We start from the raw sequence: 20254 nt of genomic DNA, 5'->3' as shown, positions 1-20254 counted from the left end.
GCTGCGGCGAGAGTGACTGCCGCGCCATCACTCTCGGAACGCTCGGCTCGGCAAGCTCGCTTCGGCCGCTTCGGCATGCCAGAGGGCTCCAGTGACATTCTGCGGAGCGTCTCCCGTTTCCTGGAGCGAGCGAGCAGGAAAAACAGAGGGCAGAAAAACCCGCCCCCACAGCCCGGTGGCTGCCGGCCGGGCTGGGCGCGGCTGGGCTCGGTGCGGCCGCAGCGCTCGGCTCGGCTTGGCGCGCAAAACGTAACCGTCACCGGGCCGCCGGGCCGCCAGCTCGGGCTGGCCGCCGCGCCGCCGCACCGCCTCCTGCTGCCGGCTGGCTGCCAGCGCGACGCGCCATGCAGGGCTTGCCCCGGCTCGGCTCGGCTCGGCTCCGCGTGGCCCGGCCGGGCCTCGTGGCCGCGCCGCTCGGCTCGAAAGGACGGCGCAGCGGCACGGTACCAGTACCGGTCGCCGGGCTGCGGGGCCGAGCGGCTAGGCACCGAGTAGCAGCCATGTTCCGGGGGTTCCGGGCCTCCGGGCCTCCGGGCCTACAGCCGCCGCCGTTCCGGCCGCCACGGCCATGGGCCATGCACTGCGGTCGCCGCACTGTAATTGTTTCCTGCGACCAAACCGCCGTTTAGGACCGCCCTGCCCCGCGGGCTGAATCCCAACAGGGCTGCGTCGCTGTCCCTCTCCCTCTCACGAGGCGTGGGACGGCGAGAGAGAGAGACAGAGTTCCTTCTTCCCTCCTCACGACCCGCCACAAACTGTCCGTCGTCCAGCCGAAGAGTCGTTTCATCGCTCCGTCTCTCTCGCACTCATGGGGCTCTCCGTTAGGGTGCGACAGAGACAGCGCGACGAACTCATCCTCTGAATCGCTCGGCAGCCCGGCGAATCCGCGTCCGCGCGCACTCGACAACGCAACGCACCAATTTCCAGGCGCGACGCAGCATGACCCTACACTGTCGCACACGCGCGGCACGCACGCGCGGCACGGCAGTGCGCCCTCAACGAGAAATCCGTTCCACAGTAATTATCAACAACATCGCAGCCCCCTCCCCCTCCACATAAAATCAGAACGTGCCTGCGGCTCGGCCCGGCCCGACAAACCGCTCTTCTGAATCGGCCGGCCGGGCCGAGGCCTCCGCCGGGAAATTCGGTGTCCAAGTAAGGCATCGGCTCGACGCTGATATGGAAGCGGGACCAATCAAACCTCCAAGTAAAGGGGAGGGGGCCTTTCGGGCCTTTGCTGCTTTTGCGGTGGCCATCGGCAAGGCGAAGACGCCCATCCCGCGGCACACCAAAAAGAAGCCCCCACCCCTCCATTATCCTGACCCATACAGCACGCAGGTTGCTGTACTTCTGGTCCGGGACATTTCACTCCCCGTCCCTTTTTGCAGTGCAGGAGCAGCTCGATTCCGAACACCTTCCGAACGCTGCTCTGTCACTCTCGCTCCGCCACGGACCGCCACACGAGTGCGATCAAGACACCGTATAACTGCAGTGCGAGCCGCGTGTGGCGAGGAAGCGACGTCACGACATCATGAGGGATTTCTCCGAGGAAAGGGAAGACGCGGATAGACTGACATCCCCATTCCATTCCATTCCATTCCGTGGCGCCATTCCCGCGGACACCACCGGGGCACTCGTTCATTCATTCATGCATTTATTCATTCATTCGTTCGGCCTTTCTTTGTTTCCGCGCGGACAAAGCCAGTAGAAAGTACCCCGGCCTGTACGCCCTTGATGCGCGCCCTGCAGTCGCTCCGTCTCTCTCACACTCACGCAGCGCCCCGTAGGGGTGCGAGAGAGAGAGACACGGCCGGAATCAGCATGCAGGCCGGGCCGGGCCCTGCGAGAGTGGAGCAAACACGACACGCGCGGCCAAAAAATCCGAAACTAGAGCGAGCAAAACGCTCAAAGAAACGCGATCGAAGAGGAAGAAAATCAGAGGCGTTTGCATAATGACCCCCAGGCCGTGCTCGCACCCCAACGGAACGCCCCACGAGTGCCGGAGTGCGAGAGAGACAGTCCACGCCCATCTCCGCTTCCTGGCGCGGCCAAATTAAATCGGCAAAACGGTCTCCCTTCTCCCTTTCCCACATAATGACCGGAGCACGAAGTCTAGTGTCGCCGTCGACGCCTCCGTGGCCCCGCGCGCCTTCCGCATCGCATCCCTGCAGACTGGTTCCGAGAGTCGTTTTCGTCGCTGTCTCTCTCGCTCCGAAACGGGACGCCCCATGAGTGCGAGAGAGACAGCGGAGTCAGCCCGCGGGCCGCGGCGTGGGAATGAATGGCACATAGGAGCGCCCCGCGGCCCTCCACGCCGTCAACGCGCCAAACGACAGCAAAAATAACGAGACGGAAAGCGGTCAGAAAAAGCAGAAGGCGTCCTGTCACAGCGGTGACCTCTCAACCGGCACCACTTTTTCAAATTTAATTCAAGAATTCTCTTTTTTCAGGTTCAATTTTTGTGGATCCGGCAAGAAGCGGCGCTAGGACGTCCAATTCGCTCCCCGGCCGCTTTCCTTGGTTCTTGCCTCCATCTTTTTCCGCCATTTTTAACTGTGCTCAATTGTTTCTCTTTAAGCCGTTGACCGCGCCAAAAGGGACCGCGGCGAATCGAGTCCGTCTGGCTGGCTGGCTGCAGACGACTCCGAGAGTCGTTTTCATCGCTCTGTCTCTCTCGCACCCATGCGGGACGCCCCACGAGTGCGAGAGAGACAGGGCGACGAGAACGACTCTCGGAGCTGGGCGTCGTCGGCCAGGGTGACGCTCCTTTACAGAGATGGCGGACATGCCCGTCGCTCTCCTTCATTAGCGGCCCACGCCGACTGCCCCGACAGCACAGCACCGCGTCCACGGCGTCCACGGCCACGGCGCGCACGGCCTCCGCGGGGAGCCGCCGCTGAGCGGCCCGAGCGGCCCCGGGTTTGTTGAACCCTCCTCGCCGTCATCTGGGGCATCATGCAGGCCGGGCCGGTGGCTCGGCGCCGAGGCTGGTATCGAACGCCCCGGAATCCCGGCGGCAGCGACACGGCGACACGACGGCGGAGTGCTACGATAGTGGTGAGCTTCATGATGGCCCGAAACACGGCGCCGGCGGTCGCCTGGAAGACGGACATGTACACCGTTTTGGCGCCAGCGGGGCACGGCGGCACGGCTTCCGCGGGGTCAAGGACCACGCCAGTGCCCGGGCCCGGCCACGGCCCGGGCGCCCTGCCCATGACAATGACAGCGTACAGCAGCGGACAGGGCACTCCGAGACACAGGCTAACGACACAGTGGGCCAGAAGGCCGCTGGAGGCGGTCAAAATTCCTGACGCATTTTGAGCTCTTGAGTCGCTAAATGGGACTTGAACCGAACGTGTGACCCCACCAATAGATAGCTCTCCGAATGAGGAATCCATTGGTGGGGTCACACGTTCGGTTTGAGCACTGTCTGGAGCTCAAAACGCGCCTAGAATTTTGGCCGCCAGCGTCGGCAGCCCGACGACCGGCCAGCCGGCCCGGGTTCGACCACCACCACAGCGTAAAAAGATTTCCCTCAATTACGAACGTAAAAAGTCGGAGACCGCGCGGCGCAGACAAAACACTGTGTGGTCCCGCGGGGGAATCTTCCTGCCTATGACGTGTACGTGTAATTGGTGTCGGACCCGCCGAGGAGACTGAGGAGCACGACGGGCAGGAAGGCGAGGAGAGAGTGACGGCGGATCCACCGTGGATCCACGCAACCGCCGAACGGGCGGCGCGAGCACGCCGTCAGAGACGCGCCGGAGACATCGCCCGGAGGATGCACTTGTATTGGTGTGGCTCTCACGTGCGCTCTCCGCGGGCAGTGCAGCGGACAGCGGCTCCGTCGCCACAGATGAAGTCAAGGAGTGACAAGCGGCGGCGGCTTTTTCTGCAGGCTGGCTGGTTCCGAGAGTCGTTTTTGTCGCTCTGTGGGCCGTGCCGCATAGGTGCGAGAGAGAAAGCGACGGGAACGACCCCCGGAATGAGTCCGCGCTGCAGCTCGGCTCCCGTTCGGTGCCCCGCTCGGATGTAATCGCATCGCGAGGCGCGGTTCGGCGGGGCGGCTTTCGATGAGGCAATCGTAGTGATTTAAAAATACCGTCATTTATTCAATCTTACGGTAAAATACGTTTTAAACCGTAAAATACGTAATTTATTCCGTAATTTTCGTATTTTTCGTAATTTTCCCTAAATGGCCAGGAACATACGAATTTTATATTTTGACCTTTCTGACGCACATTGAATTACTGCGGCCCCTACTGTACCCTGCTGCACTGTCTGAGTGAAATTGGAGGGGGGACTTACACACGGAACGCCTCTAGCATCCCTCGTGCAAATTTTCACAGAATCCCGTGATGTTTTAAAATCGAATTCTAGGAGGAAAAATTCTGATTCATCTTCTGATTTCTGATTGTCAGTTAGAAAATTTTTTACTGACTAGCGCGGCAGAAAATTTCTGAGTGTGTCATCAGGAATTTCCTGATAGGAATATTTCCGATAGCCAATAAAACCTTGTCTGATAGGTTTCTAGATTTTTTAACAAAGTAGAAAAGAGCACCAGGTAATGTTGATGGTGCAAAAATGAAGCGTTGATGGCTATTTTAATTTTATGGACATCGAATCATTTTTGATATGCCTAATCACGAGCTACCAAAAATCGGACTTAAGATTTGGATCAGAGTACAAGTTTCCCCCGCCCCCCTTCCTACCCACGGTGTTTCCACCTTAGCTATCCCCCCCCCCAGCTCCACCCCGAACGATTTTAAGACAAAAAAGAGTCTGTAATCATAGGATTGTTGTACCATTAATATGGATTGCTGCCATTTAACTTAAACACGAATTTCGGGAAAAATACGAATTTTACGGGGGACGTTTATTACTTACGTTTTTTACGTAAAATACGCTCGTATTTTACGCGTATTTTACTGGGACTAAAATCACTAGGCAATCGCGAGCCCCGTCGCCGTGCTCGCCGTCCCCGCCGTCCGCGGGGCAAAAACGGCAAAAAGGGGAACGGGTTCAGCGACGGCACGAGGCGGCCACAAAAGGCCTTTCGCCGCGGAGGCTCGCGGCACCGCGGCACCGCGTCGGCCGGCGCACCTCGGCGTCGAGGACTCGGGGCGAGGCAATAGGCTTACGCGAAGTCGGCGGTGACGCCACCGCCATGCTGCGGGCCGAGGGCTGCGCTGCGGCAGGGTGATGGTCCGGATATCAGACAATGGACCATCGCGAGACGGGCCGGGCCTCAAGCTCAGCTTCACTTGAACCCCTTCCCCCTCCCCCCTCCCCGCCTCCGCCCGCCCACCGCCGCGGCGCACGCAAAGAAGAAAGCCGTCCAGTTCAATCAAACATAAATTTGCCCCGAAGAGCCCCGGCCGTCCAGCTGCGGGACCATTCCGGAGAATCGTTCCGTCTCTGTCGCACTCACGGGGCGTCGCGCAGAGGAGGGAGAGAGAGAGAAGAGGCGGCTCTCGTCCGGCTGGCCGTCCGGACGGCGCGGCAACCTTCCAAAACCGTCACGCCGCGTCGAGGACCGCGTCGGGGCGGTTAGGCGAGGCTCACCCACTCGGTGTGCTGCAGCAGCAGCGCCAGCAGCGCACTGTACTGTACAGTGTGCGCGTTGCATCAGCACAACAAAAACAAACCGAAAGTGGCCTACATCTCGACAAGTGACTCCGATTGGCGTCCCGCTCCACACCTGTACAGAGTATAATTGGCTAATTGTCGCGCTGAGGTGAACCGGCGGGCCGACGGGGCCGAACGAGTGGTCCGTGCCCCTCGCAGTGCGAGTGAGACGGAAAGACGAGTCTCCCTCCCCCTCCAGCGAGCGGGCAAACCCGTCCAGACATCTCATGACGGCCCCGCCCCGCCCTGCCCGGCTGGAGCATAGCGGCAATGACAAAGTGACGAGACCACGAGGCTCTCATTGACCCACATACGACGCCGTGGTCGTAACGCGTATACGCGTATACCTCAAGGTCAGGCGGCCCGCGCCGTCCGCGGATCGCAGCCCGGCCCAGCACTGTGGTGGAAGCGGCCAAAACTCTTGACGCGTTTTGAGCTCCAGAGTCGCTAAATGGGACTCGAACCGAACGTGTGACCCCACCGATGGATTGCTCTCCGAACGAGGAATCCATTGGTGGGGTCACACGTTCGGTTCGAGTGCTGTTCAGCGACTCTGGAGCTCAAAACGCGTCAGAGTTTTGGCCGGTGGCGCTGGTCTTCTGGCAATCCACTGTGCGGCGCAGCCCGCTGTCGTTCGTGTCTCCTGGCAGGGCGGTTCGGCACTGCAACTCACCTGCAAGCAGAAATAAGAAACACGCAACATTAGCGTCATTGCAGTGTGGTAGGGGAGGGGGGCCAAGTCCAGGTCTAAGCCCCCCGGCACCGCCGGCACCGCCAGCACGGCCAGGCCCAACCCGACCGAGGGAGGGCCCTTGTACGACTTCCCTTGGCGCCGGGCGCCCTACGGAGGTGATTCCGAACAGTGCTGTCTCTCTCGCGCCCACGGGGACCACCGCAGGGGTGCGAGAGAGAGAGAGAGAGAGAGAGAGAGAGAGAGAGAGAGAGAGAGAGAGAGAGAGAGAGAGAGAGAGAGAGAGAGAGAGAGAGAGAGCGACGAAGCACTGTGCGGAATCAGTCTGCAGGCCGGGGCGGAAACAGCAGGGCTCATCTGAAGGGCCTAAGTCCCGCAGACCGAAGGCCGAGCCGAAGGCCGAGCCGAAGGCCGAGGCCAGCCGAGGCACCGCGGTGGAAGGCCTCTCTCTCACTCAGTTCTCTCTGACCAACCCACTCATTTTACACATTTTTCGGCGTCAGTCAGGAGGAGGAGGGGTCGAGCGGTCGCCGTCGTCAGGAAGGCCCGCCTGTCCTCCAAGGCCAACGCGTTCGCGTTTTCTCCATTTTCTCCCCTCCTCGGCAGCCGCGGCAGCCGGGGCGCACCCCTACACCGCAGCGCGCTGCACCGGTCGGCCGGCTCGGGGTGAAGGGCCCCAGGACGCCGACGGGGCGCGGCGCCAGGACGTTACCCTGAAGCCCCACGGGGCTGCATATGCACCGTGTCTCTGGATCAATCCCATCAGCCAGCCAGCCAGCCGCCAGCCCACCAGCTGACTGATTCCGTATGCACAGCGCTAGCGCTTCGCCCAATGAGCGCGAGAGAAACTCAGCGGCGAATCAGGAACATGATAGGCCAGACCAGGGACGATCTTCTGCCAATTCGGGAAAGCGCAGTTTGGATCCAACCCGCGCAGGCGCAGGCAGGCAGTCCGCCTACTATATCTCCGACGCCGCGTCTGCATCGCGCATCGCGCCGCCGACACAGTCGCACAGTCCGCGGGACGCACTGCCAGCAGAGCCAGCAGGCTCATTCCCAAACGGCGTGCTTCGTCGCTCTGTCTCTCTCGCTCTCATGGGGCGCTCCCTGGGTGCGAGAGAGGCAGCAGGGGAGTCAGCCTGCAGGCCGTACGCGATTTCACCGCGCGGGTCGCGGATTTCCATAAGTCCGTCGTCGCGGTCCTCCCTCCGTGTCCAAGTTTTCTCCGCCATTGCGGCGCGGCACGGCGCGGCGGAATGTATTACACCGATAAGCCTGCCGTGCCAGCCTTGGTGCCGGTCTCTACCAGCACGTGCAGCATTGTGCGCGGGGACCGCGGGGACGCGACGCGACGATAGTGCCGCGCAATTTCACTTTTGCAGCGCTGCAGCGGCGCCGCCGACGACACCGAGACCCCCGCCCGCGTCCACCGCGTCCACCCCCACGGGGCACGGGGCACCTCGGGGCACCAACACGGGGGCGTGCGACGGCCGAGATAAGCCGGCGGGAACCAGCCAGCTCTCTCTCTCTCTCTCTCTCTCGCACTCATGGGGCGTCCCGTGCAGGTGCGAGAGAGACTGCGACAAAGTGGCGCCCTTTCGGAACCAACCTGCTGCAGGGCTCCCCAATCGGCCGTCGCCCCCAGCAACACACACGCAGCGACACTGGGCACACATCCGGCGGCCCTTCGGTACACTGGTAACACACCCTCCTCGGGGTTCTGGGTTCGACTCCCGGCGCCGCCCTTCGCACTTCGCCAACAAGCTAATTGCCGACGCGGCGATGCCCATTCTATTCAATTCTGGACGGATAGAGGCTAGAGGCTGGATAGACGCGGCATAGAGGCTAGGATTGACAAGCAGGGCCGGGACGCCTTGGCTCCGCCTTGGCTGGGCTCCACTTCGCGGCCTGTGTGCATTGTGTGCAAATGGCGATGCAGCCACAGCCAGCCAGCCAGCCAGCGATAGGCGCGGAAAAGGAAGAAAAAGAACAGTCCAGCGGGGAGGGAAGCTGGCACGGCGCCACGCCACTGTCAGATTGTCATTATTTCCACGAACGTCGCTTTCGAGCGCGTCACAAAAGCAGCAGGCTAGTACCCGTTGCTGCTCATGCGTTTTGGCGGGAAAAAAAATGGGGAACGCGGCGTTTGGTATGTTTCCGGCGGCTTTTTCCGTCGCCGAAAGCTCCACAGCTTCAGCTTTACCGCTCACGTCGCACATTCAGACAGACAGACAGACAGACAGACAGACAGACAGACAGACAGACAGACAGAACAGCATCCCACCAACAATCCAGCAGGGACTCGCGTCCCGGTAATTTGAGCAGAGCTTTTCCTTTCCGGTGTCAAAAGAGAGAAGGAGAAGGAGGAGGGCCACGGCCATGACCGCGAGGAGAGGCACAGTGGGCCAGAGGACCGGTGCAGGCGACCGAAACTCTAGACGCGTTGAGCTGAACAGGACTCGAACTGAACGTGTGACCCCACCAATGGATTCCTCGTTCGGAGAGCAACCCATTGGTGGGGTTACGCGTGCGATTTGAGTCCCATTTAGCGACTCTGCAGCTTAAAACGCGCCCGGAATTTTCGACCGCGATGAGAGGGAATTCGCGGCCTACCTGACCTGTCATCTTCCGTTCGGCCAATTTGCCTCGACGGGGGCAACCGGGGCAACCCCCTGGCCGGTGCCGGGGCGGAGGGCAGAGGGGTTGGGGGGGGGGGTTGCAAAGTGGCCCTGCTGTCGCTCCGCTCCCCCAACCAGACCGGCAAACAGGAAACCCGTCATTTTCGGTCCCAAATCAAGACAATACCCATCGCCGCCCGGGAAAGGAATTTCCCTGAGAAAACGGCGCCTCGAGTTTCGCAGGCCCCGGCCGGCCCGGCCTGGTGGCAGTGTGTGAGCGCCAACTGGAGCCCGCGGCTGCAGACTCATTCCGAGAGTCGTTGTCGTCGCCTGTCTCTCTCGGACTGATGGGGCGTCCCTATGGGCGCGAGAGAGACAGAGCGACGAAACGGACAGCCTGCTGGAGCCGATTCGCGCGCGGGGCCGTGGCGGGCCACTCCAGCACTCCAGCGGGCGAGGTGAATCACGGCTGGGGGCGGGGCGGGGCGGGGCGGGGCGGGGCGGGGCGGGGCGGACGCGCTTGACCTTGGCGCCGGCATCCGCGGGCCAAAGCTCCGAGGAGCCAGCCGCCGCACCACCGCCGCCATTGCCCGCGAGCTTCCGGCTGCTTCCGGGAAACGTTGAGCAAGCGATTCACGCCAGCCAGCCCAGCCGGTCGGCGGGCCAGGCCGTCGCTCCGTCCCTCCCGCACTCACGGCCGTCCTGCGCGGCGCGCGGCCGAGAGAGAGACAGAGCGACGACGCTCCGTTTCGGACAGCCGGGCGGGCCGACAACCCCTTGCGGCCTCCCCGACGCCGCCGAGGTCGCCGACGACGCCGAGGGCGTTGTGCGATGTGCGCGCACACGGCGCCTCCGCCTCGCCGAGGACAAGCCGCCCTCCCAGTGGGCCTGCATGGCCTGCACTGCATGTCCCGGCAGACTGATTCCGAGAGTCGTTTTCGTCGCTCCGTCTCTCTCGCACTCATGGCGCGTCCCGTGCAGGTGCGAGAGAGACAGAGCGACGAAAGCGACTCTCGGAATCAGTCTGCTGGACGCAATTAACACGCGGGCTTACGGCTTACGCCCCAGCACGGTGGCCGGCACGTGGGACGCGACAAGCACTGCCCGACTACGAACAGTACGCTCGTCGCTCTGTCCCTCTCGCACTCATGGGGCGCCCGTGCGGGTGCGAGAGAGACAGAGCGACGAAAAGCGACAAGACGGGAGGCGCGCCATGCGCCTCGCAGTGTCCCGTTGGGACACACACCGCGTTAATAAGCTAAACACTCACGCACGTTCATAGTGGACTCACACTCGCCGGCGGGAGGCACTCACGGGAGGCGTGGGCTGGCTGGGGCGTTCCTGTCCATTTTCGACCTTAAATGGCCGTGAAATGAGTGAAAACGGAGCCGGTCTATCTAGTGCTGCCGCGGTGTAAGTAAGTCCCTGGAGCGAGGTAGCAGCTCCACACACACAACACGCTCACACACACGAGAACAACACACAGACACAACCGCCCGCGTCACGCTCCGAGGCTCGGCCCGGGGCCCCGCCGCACACGCCCGCCAACTTCTGTAAACCAAAATCGAGAAGACGAGCCTCCTTTCCCGCCGCCAGTGCACAGTGAATTTGCCAGAAGACCGGCGCCGGCGGCCGAAACTCTAGACGCGTTTTGAGCTCTAAAGACGCTAAACGGAACTCGAACCGAACGTGTGACCCCGCACCAATGGATTGCTCGTTCGGAGAGCAATCCATTGGTGGGGTCAAACGTTCGGGTCGAGTCCCATTTGGCGGCTCTAGAGCTCAAAACGCTTCTAGAATTCTGGCCTCCTCCACCGGTCTTCTGGCAAGTCCACTGTGCAGTGCAGTGTGGTGGCGTGCCGTGCCGTCCAATGACAGGTGTGGATGTTCTGGCGGACAATAAAGCCCACTCACTCACTCCACTTTTTTTCTGCCTCTCTCACGGTGGCGGCACCAAGCATCGCGTAGCATGGCGCACACAGAGGGGCCCAGCTGCGGCGCGGCCAGCTGGGGGAGGGGAGAGAGAGAGAGAGAGAGAGAGAGAGACCTCTTCCACAACTTCGTAATATTCCTCCCTTTTTCTCCGGCGATCCGCGACGGCACGCCGCGGCACGCACGGCATGCCCGTGCAGATTAAACCAGCAGCGTTCGCCATAAATCCGAGACATCGCGCCGCATCGCCGGATGGCCCGGACAATGTCAATGGGCCATTAATTAGGCGGCGATCGGACGGACAGACAGGCAGACAGACGGACGGTGGGCACGCGATACGTACACCGCAGTGTACCGCACCACATCACCGACGGCCGCATGTGGGCGCCGCGGCAATCGACGGGCGAAAAAACCTTTTCAAAAAAAAGGCTTCGATGTAGGAAATCAAGACCATTTTCATTGATTTCTTTTGCGACATTCCATCCACGCATTGCTCGCCTCGTTAGCGCGAGCCATCGCGGCGGCGTTTGCAACGCCAAGCAATGCGACGCCGTTCGTCCCATGCAACGGCGTGCAGCCGATTAGCGCGGCAAGGTTGCATCGGGCTGCCTGCACACTCACAGACACAGACACACACACTGACACAAGGCCGCGCTGGACATACCGCCACCGCGCCGCCACCTGTTGCATCGCCTCGCCTCTCTCTCTCTCTCTCTCTCTCTCTCTCTGTCTCTCTCTCTCTCTCTCTCTCTCTCTCTCTCTCTCTCTCTCCAGCAGCAACAACTGCGCGCAAATGTCATCCTCACCTTCTGCGTCCTTCGTCTCCTCTGCTATTTTTTACCCCCCGCAGTAGTAGACTGATTCCGAGAGTCGTCGCGCTGTCTCTCTCTCTCACCAACACGGGACGCCCCGCGAGTGCGAGAGAGACAGGCCGACGACGCAGCTGGATGGCCGCGGCGACACGACGCCACAATGACGACGTCCCTCCGAAAAACGCCCCGCGCTCTCCAAGCGCCCAAAAATGAAAAACCGCCGTCGGCGAGGCCTGTGCGAACATGGCTCGATATTACCCCCACCGCCATCATGCCGGCGCGCTTTTTTTACGACGAGAGCTAACGGCGTCGGGACGACGTCGGGATGGCGCCTACCTTTGTGTGCACGGCGCTCGGCGCGCTCGGCGAGGCGATCTAGACCGCCAGCGCCGCCAGCGCCCCGCCGCGCCGGGCCCACGCTGCCGGGCCGCAAGGACAGGCAGTCGTGCACCACTTCCTCGCACTCTAGGGCCGTGGGCGAGCCGAGTGTCCAGGCGACGCCGTGCCGCCGTGCCGTGCACTGTGTGTACCGCCACGCGGCCACGCTCGGATGATCATGCGACCGACCGACCGGCCGCCACGGCCAACAGGGCCGGCCGGCCACGCGGCCACGCGGCCACGCCAGCAGGCGGCCCTGTCCCTCTCGCACTCCTGGGGCGTCCCGTGTAGGAGCGAGAGAGGCAGAGCGACGAAAACGACTCTCGGAGTCGGTCTGCAGGATAGACAACCTAGGCCACCGGTACAAGGGACTACAGCGCAGTGCTGCCAACTGCCGCGGCACGACCGCCGAGCTCTCTCCTGCGCCGCGCCTTGCTGCGCCTTGCCGCGCCTTGCTGCGCGTTGCCGTGCGCCGTGCGTGCGTGCAGCCCCAAACTAAACCTCGAACCTCGCACGGCCGCGCAGCCGCGCACGGCGTGATGGTTAACCCGTCAGCCGGGCAGCGCGGCAGCGCCTTTCAGACTTCAGAGACGTCCAGGCGTCCGGCCGGCAGACTCCAGCGCGGCCACTCCGCCGTGCCGCGCCACTGTAGGCAGACGTTTTAATTACACGCCGCGCCGGCGAGCAGAGCAGCATAAATAGGACAGCGACCCGCGCGTCCAGCGCCCTGCAGTGCAAGTGCAGTGTGGTGCACTCCGGCAGCACATCCATAAACTGTGCGCTGACGCCACCACGGGCGCTAGTAGGTAGACGTGCCAGAGAGACACAGACTACGATCAGCCGAGTGATTCAGAGGGCCGGTGTCGGTCTGTCTCTCTCGCGCCCCTACGGCGCACGAGTGCGACAGAGACAGAGAGAGCGACGAAGCAACTCTTCTGAATCGGTCGGCAGGGCAGGCCAGTAGAGACATCGCCGCGGGGCGGCCACGGCATGCAGGAGTGATCAGGAGGGCGAGGGGGAGAGAGAGAGAGAGAGAGAGAGAGAGAGAGAGAGAGAGAGAGAGAGGGAGAGGGAAGTGCAGGCGGCATTCCTGGAACCAGAGCCAACAACACGACGGCCGGCCGGCCAGCCGCTACGGCGTCGTAGTCCTTCGGCGCTTCGGCCGCCCTAGGCGCCCCTCGGGCTGCAGTCCTCCGGCAGGCCCTTTGGCAGGCCGGCCGCGGGCTGCACCTCTAAGTGGAACGACGGCGACAACGAGGCAAACGGAGTACATGCAGCGGAACGGAGTGGCGCCGCGCAAACAAGTGGCAGTGACGGCGGTGGCGGTGCAAAGAGTGGCGGGGCGGGGCGGGGCGGCGCCAGCGCGAGCACACTGCGAGGCAGAAAGCCGCGAGGCGGACCGGCGGGCCCCGACCTTGGCCGCGGTGCCCGCCCGCTCGGCCTCACGCCACCCCGCCCCCACGTACCACGCCGTACCACGCCGAGCAGAGGGACAGAGGGCCGGGGCACAGCGCCGCGCCGCCGCGCTCGGGACCCACGGGACGATGCGCCGCCGCCACCCCCTCCCACCCCGCGAAACCAGGTCACCGCACCGCGGCAATTCACTTCTTGACCTGCAGCAGCGCCGCAACCGCGCGCACGACGCCGACGTCCAAAAGGTCCAAGACACCGGGGCCGCGGCAGCCAAAACAAACCAGGCCAGGCCGCCGCGCTGTCTCTCTTACTCCCTTGCGGCGTCCGGGGGCCGTGCGAGAGAGACAGAGCGACGAAAAGCCCTGCTGGCCCAGCCGCCTCGAATAATACCCGATCATTCCCAGGCCATCATTAGATAGATGACGGCGCGGCGGGCGCACGACGCCGATCGCTATCCTGGACGGGCGAGCGGTTTGGCCACGACGCCGCGGTGGGAACCTGGAACCAGTATCACACGGTGGCCCCGACAATCATGCGCACATCCAAACCGGCGGGGCGGGTCGGCCGCCAAAGGCAGCCACTGGCGCGCCTCTCGGGGGCGGAGCGGACGGGTACCGCCGCACGGCACGGCACGGCACTGCCAGGCTGCAGGATGCACCGGGCGGGGAGGGGAAGGGTCGCCGCCGATAGCATCGAGGCCATTTACGTGTGTCCGTCCGCGGCCGGGGGCAGTGTGGGGGCAGGCCCGGGCATCCATGCGTGGAGCATGCGTATACGCAGGGCGGCGTGGCGTGGCCAAGCGAGGCGTGGCGTGGCGTCCACCTGCGCAGTCAGCCAGTCAGCAGGCAGGTCTCCCACGTTCCTAATTATGGCGGGCTTCAAATCACCGCGGCCAGCCCAGCCAGCCCGCCGGCCAGCCCCTTGCTTTACTTTAGTTGTGTTGTTATTGCGCGGCGGGCCGCGGGCCGGGCCGCCCGAGCTGGCAACAGCGCGGGATGCAGGTGCAAGTGCGTCGCTGGCGCAGTGCTGGCGCGAACACGACCCACGGCGTGCCCACGGCGCGGCCAACTGCACGCGGCTTTAATCAAACGGCCGGCCCGGCCCGGCCAGGCCGACGTCGACGTGAAGGGACTGGCCGCGCAACGTGCACCGCGCGGAGGGCCGAGGGCCGCGAGGAGCACGCTGGTACACTGCGCCGCGCCGCGCCCCGCGACGCCACCACGCGCCAGCACTGCGATAGCGGTGCTGAGAAGCGATTCCCAACATCGCTTTCGTATCTGCCTCTCTCGCACCCACAGGCTAGCCCACATGGGTGTGAGAGAGAGTGGCACCGGTTGCACCGCCGCGTCCCTGTTGCACCCCGTCGCCCTCCACAACGCCGCCGTCCTGGCCGGCCGACCTTCCTTCCTTCCGGTGGGGGAGCAGGGAGCGGCGAGCCGGGCCCGGCCGGGCCGCCAAGCGAGACGCCGCGGCACCCTCGCGCACCCCCGCGGCCAGGTTCAAGTACCGTCCGCGCCCAAAGTGCACGCCGCGGCCAAGCCGCCAAGCCAAGGCGGCCCGCGGTGGGCCAGAAGACCGGCTCAGCTGGCCAACACTCTCAACGCGTTTTGAGCTCCAGCGTCGCTAAACAGGACTCGAACCAAACGTGTGACCCCACCAATGGATTCCTCGTTCGGAGAGCTATCCATTGATGGGGTCACACGTTCGGTTCGAGTCCCATTTAGTGACTTGACCGCCTCCACCGGTCTTCTGGCCCACTGTGCGGCCGGGCTGAGGATGGCGGGCAGAGGCACTACAGTTACTCCACTCCACTGCGGGTCGAGCTCGAGCCTCTTCCCTCCCAACCCCTTCCCCCTTCCCCCGCACGACCGCCGTCGAGCGCCAAGCGAGCACGCCCCGCTCACCTTTGCAGGCCCCGCAGGTCCTGCAGGTTGAGGCCGCCGCGCCGCGTCATCGCCACCAGCCTCGCTCGGTCCACCGGGACGTCCACCAGGACGTCGGACGCGCCCCCGCCGATCAAATCAAGGCGCCTCGCGGGGCAGGCATCGCGCCGTGCCGCGCCGCCGTGCCGCCACACCGGGCTTGACCTAGGCCAGGGCCGCGCCAGGCCGCGCTGCTGGAGGACCTCTCTCTCCAGTTGGCAACACCGCGCGCGGTCCGCGGCCCGCGCCCTCCTCGCAGCGCCGCGGCCTAGCGGCAGACCCATTCCAAAGAGGCGTTTCGCCTTCGCCGCTCGTTCTCTATCGCACTCACGGGGCGCCCCGTCAGAGTGCGAGGGAGACAGCGACGACGCGGTCCCTCGGAGTCGCCCGGCTGTAGCCGCGCTGGAGAGCCGCGCCGCGTGTTTGGGCCCCTCGGCCTCTCGGCCCCTCGGTCCATCCGCACGCAGCGGGCCCTCTTTCTCTCTCGCTCGCACCGACGAGGCGTTGCGTCACGCGGCCCGCCCCGCGACCGCCCCGCATTGTGCCGCGTCTGTCTCTGCCTCGCTCGAGGACTGCTCGGACAGCTCGGACGGGGTGCGGCTTCGGTGAGCGACGAAGAGGTGCGTCTCCAGCGTCCAGTGCCGCAGATTCTGTGGCCGCCAGCGAGCAGCCTGGGCGTCGGGATTCGGGATTGAAGGAGATTTCGACGCGCGAGACGAGGACGAAGCGCGGAGTCCCTAGGGTATCGCGGCAGGACACTGCGTCCGGAGTGTCGCTGTCTCTGTCGCACTGGCAGGGCGGCCTGTCGGTGTGAGAGAGAGACAGGGCGACAAACGATTCTTCGGCATGGCGCGGTAGGACGCGCTGACAAGGAAGGCCGCCGCCGCCGCCCGCGGCGCCCTGCCGCCCGCGAGGGAAAGGCGCAGCGCAGACCGGCCCGACCGGGAGGCGTCCTTGGCGCCAACAAGCAGTGCGAAGCGGCGAAGGACCGACCCGCGGGCAGCGCGAGCACGCCGCCAAGCACGCCACCACGCTGGCGGCGTCCAGGACGACCAGGACGTCCCGGGCCGCACCCACCTGCGCCTGGCCGCGGGCGAGCCAGGCCCAGCCAGGCCCAGCCAGGCGCCAGGCGCTCGGACGCGGTGCGAGTGCGACGGAGACGCCGCGACCCACATCGTAATCATGCCCCTCACGCGATAGGACGTGCCGTACGCGCACCGCGCCGCGCGAGCCGCGTCACGACGGCGACGCACTGCTGGCCGCGCCGTGGCGCAACGCCAGGCCACGCACGGCGAGGGCGGACGCGTATGCAGCTTGCAGGCAGCACGCAGCGCGCAGCGCGAAGCACAAGGGCAGGGTCACCCCAACACGGCGAAGGCGGACACGGGGGCCATCGCCTCTTGCGTCAGCAAACTGTCCTTCTGCCCCCAGGAACACCGAAGGACAGGAACGAACCTTGGAGTCAGCCTGCAGGCGCCCTGCGACGCCCCTGTGACCGACCACAGTGTAACAAGGGCTCTCGGCCGGCCGCCCACGGCGGCGCCTACGCCGTCGGGGCAGAGCAGCCCGTCAGGCCGTCATCTGGGTGAGGCGAGTGGGGCCCCGGCCGGGCCCTGGGAGGCCCCGCTGGGGTATCGATTGGCTGGAACTCGCGGCAAAGCCGAGCAGCGCGGCGGCGGGTGGCGGCGGCCCCGGCCCCCCAATACGCTTCGACCGGAGGACGCCGCCACCGCCGCCCCACGCGCCTACGGGCCGCGCCGCTCCGGCTGCACGCCAAGCCGGCCGTCGAGCTGGCCACCAAGGTCCAGCCCTGTCGGCGCCAACGAACTGATGATCAAGGCGCTGCAGAGGCCGCACAGTGCTCTCGCCGCTGTCTCTCTCGCACTCGTGGGGCAAGAGAGAGAGAGAGAGCGCAGAAACACTGTGCGGAATCGCTCTGCAGCGGCGGGCATCCCGAGCGTGGCGTCGTTCGTGGCGGTACAAGGCCACCTTCCTCGCCGGATGGAGCGACGGGGCCGGCAGGTGCACACACACACGGACACACACACACATGGGCACGGCGGGCACGGCCCGGGCAGGCCGGTGCGACTTGGCGAGCTGATAACTGCTAACCTAAATACTACAGCGCCGGACCGGCGGCGGGGCGGCGAGACCGAGACCCCGAGTGCCGTGTGGGGCCGTGTGCCCCGACCAGTCCTCGCCTCGCCACGCCCCCCCAGCGGCTGCTCCTCCATCGCCAGAGTATCGCCACCGTCACCGCGCGGCGCCCTGCTCGCGGTTCGGCTTTTTCACGACGCAAAAAAAGGAACCGATCGAAACTGGCAGTTCCGACAAGTGGGCCGTAAAGTAAAGCCAAGGTGAAGTAACCAGCCCTCCCCCTCGCAAAAAAACACAACAACGGCCAAGCGGGCAATGCCCAGCAATGCCGCACGGAGAGACATTCGGAGCGCGTCCGTCGTCGGAAGGTCCCTACACTGAGAGTACGGCCCGCATGCGAGCGAGCGAGGCTCGCCTGGACAAAACGGCGCCCTCTGCCTTTTGCACGCGCGACCGCAGTGACTCACTGCTTCGCCGCGGACGTGACGCGGAGTGACGCATCGTCACGTCACCCCGAGCGGCGGACGGCCGGACGGCCGGGCGCGTCAGCCACCCCGACGACGCGGCGACGCGGCGACGCGGATGGGGAAGTGCAGGCAATGCAGTCTGCAATGCACCGCGACGGGGGCATCCTTGGCCAGTGGCAGAGTTATCAAGCCGCCCCCGCCGCAGTCGCGAACACCGCCAACCTGCTGGGGAGCGATCAGCGTGGAGCCGTAGGCAAAAAAGCAAATCCCATGGGGGCAGAAACACTCTCCTCGGGACCAGAAAAACTCCCCATGGGTCCCAGAAACACGTCCATCCCATGGGGCCAAAAACACTCTCCGTGAACCGACGAGGAACACGCGCGTGATGCGCGTGCGCCCACGCCAGGTTGCCGTCGACGGCTCGGATCCGCTCGGTTTGATGCGATACGACAGTGATAACGGGGGGCCGAGCGTGGTACGACAAGTGTAACCGGGGAGGTCTCGACGAGGGCGGCTCGAGCCCCCGGACAGCAAAGCGGCACCGTTGGGGCCGTGGCATTCGAATCTCGGCGGAGATAGTAGCCATTTCGGCGCTTCCGTGTCTGGGGACCGTTCCGGCTTGGCCGCTGGCGGCGGGGCGGGGCAAGGCGGCGCGGGGCGCGGCGCGGTGGTCCGCGACCGCTACTCCTCCACAAAAGCAGGGCAATCCGGCCCCAACTCACTCCATTCCCTCCGCCCCGCACAGCCCCGCCGCACCGGCCGGCCGGAGAACCCGATCCAGGACCTTCGCCAACGAGTCCTGCCCGCGCCGCGCCCTGCCGGCCTGGTCCGCGGGTCCGCCCAGCCCTACCGCGGCGCGAATCGGAACTAAAACATTCCGAAACATTGGCGGCTGTCGATCGTGGCCCAGCCAGAGTCGGCACTGGGAGACCTCGCGGACGCGGACCGATTGGCGGGTCCTCCAGGCACGGGCGCAGCATCACGGCACTGAGTGCCAAGTCACCGTGGTCGCCCTCCCCCTCCCCCTCCCCTCCCGCATTCCGCGCCGAAAGGGAAGCCCTCGCTGGGGGCCGCAGGGCCTGACAGCCCCAGCCCCGGTCGGCGCCGACGCCGGGCGACTCCTGACATGCTCCTGGCGCCGGGTGGCGCCACCATGGAGGCAGGGCGCCGCCCCGTGTAACTGCCGCCACGCACCAGGCGATTCGACTGCAGACGCCGTCGCCCTGCTTCGCCTCGCCGCCGAGGGGTTGCGTTGTTGGCGGTTGCAAGAACCCCGCAGCAGCGAGCCGCGGGTATCGTTCCGAACGGGCAAAACTTTTGGCGCGGGCGGTACTCGTTGTACTCGAGTCGAGTCTCGGCCCGGAGCCGACACAGCCGGAGCCGGAGCAAGCCGGAGCTGGAGGCGGGGGAAGGGGGGGGGGTGCCCCGGGCAGGGGGCAGGGGGACGGGAGGAGAGGAGGACTCGCTCGTTGGGGTCGGGGCCGGCTGAGGGGCCAGCAGGGCAGGGCCAGCAGGGCCAGCACCAGACCGCCTGGGTCGGTTTGGTTGCCGGTGAGGCAGCATTCGGCCCCGCACTCACTTCCTTCATCAAGTGTTTTCAGTTCCGGAGCCTCCCCTGACTCCGGGGAGGCCCAAGAGCACGAGTCGGAAGGGATGTCTTGTCTCACCTTTCCAGACGCCTTCTTGTAGCGGACCGTCGCCTGCTGCACCAAATCCTTGACCAGGATGTCGCCGTGGCCGCAAGGCACCACGACGCGCACCGGCCCGAAGCACACCGTCACCTTCATGGCATTCCTCTTGACGTTCACTGCACTTCACCACAACCACTCACAATTCACTGCACTATCACAACACAGGCGCGTGAGCACGCAGACACATACACAGAAACAGACAACACTTTTCACTGACTGGCAACTGGCACCACACACAAATCAACAACAACTCTATCACGTTATCAACAACAACAACCGGAAGACCGCGGCGCGTTGAGAGTCGCATGTGCCGCGCGGCGAACGGCGAACAGGGGAAGCCCGGGTGGAACGCGCGCAGACATGTTGCCGCGTCGAGCACGGCGCGCACACTGACTGGCGCGGCGTGGTGTGGCGGCGTGGCGGGCGACGACTGAGGTGAGGACTGGGGGAGGAGGGAGGCACGCCAGGCACGGCGTCGACGCCAGGCCGTGGCTCCAGCTGCAGCCGCTACCCCCTCCACCAGGTGCACGGCATAGTCGCTTCACCTCAAGTTGAGCTCTCCAGGCGCGCCCCGCCGCCCCGTCCTGGAACGGCCTGGACTCCAG

General features: G+C 64.8%; 1 protein-coding gene across 1 annotated transcript in view; it reads right to left on the bottom strand.

Moving 5' to 3' along the window:
- The window catches only part of LOC117646294 (partitioning defective 3 homolog), a 56820-nt gene extending 36766 nt beyond the window's left edge, over positions 1 to 20054 (bottom strand). Inside the window, exon 1 of the mRNA XM_034387154.1 lies at positions 19626 to 20054. Coding sequence (XP_034243045.1) covers positions 19626 to 19745 — 120 coding nt within the window. The 5' untranslated portion in view covers positions 19746 to 20054. The remainder of the gene's footprint in view (positions 1 to 19625) is intronic.
- Between the last annotated feature and the right edge of the window lie 200 nt (positions 20055 to 20254).

This window comes from Thrips palmi, unplaced genomic scaffold (assembly GCF_012932325.1).
Source record: "Thrips palmi isolate BJ-2018 unplaced genomic scaffold, TpBJ-2018v1 HiC_scaffold_19, whole genome shotgun sequence".
NCBI classification, from domain to species: Eukaryota; Metazoa; Arthropoda; class Insecta; order Thysanoptera; family Thripidae; genus Thrips; species Thrips palmi.
This window is presented reverse-complemented; position numbering and strand designations above follow the sequence as displayed.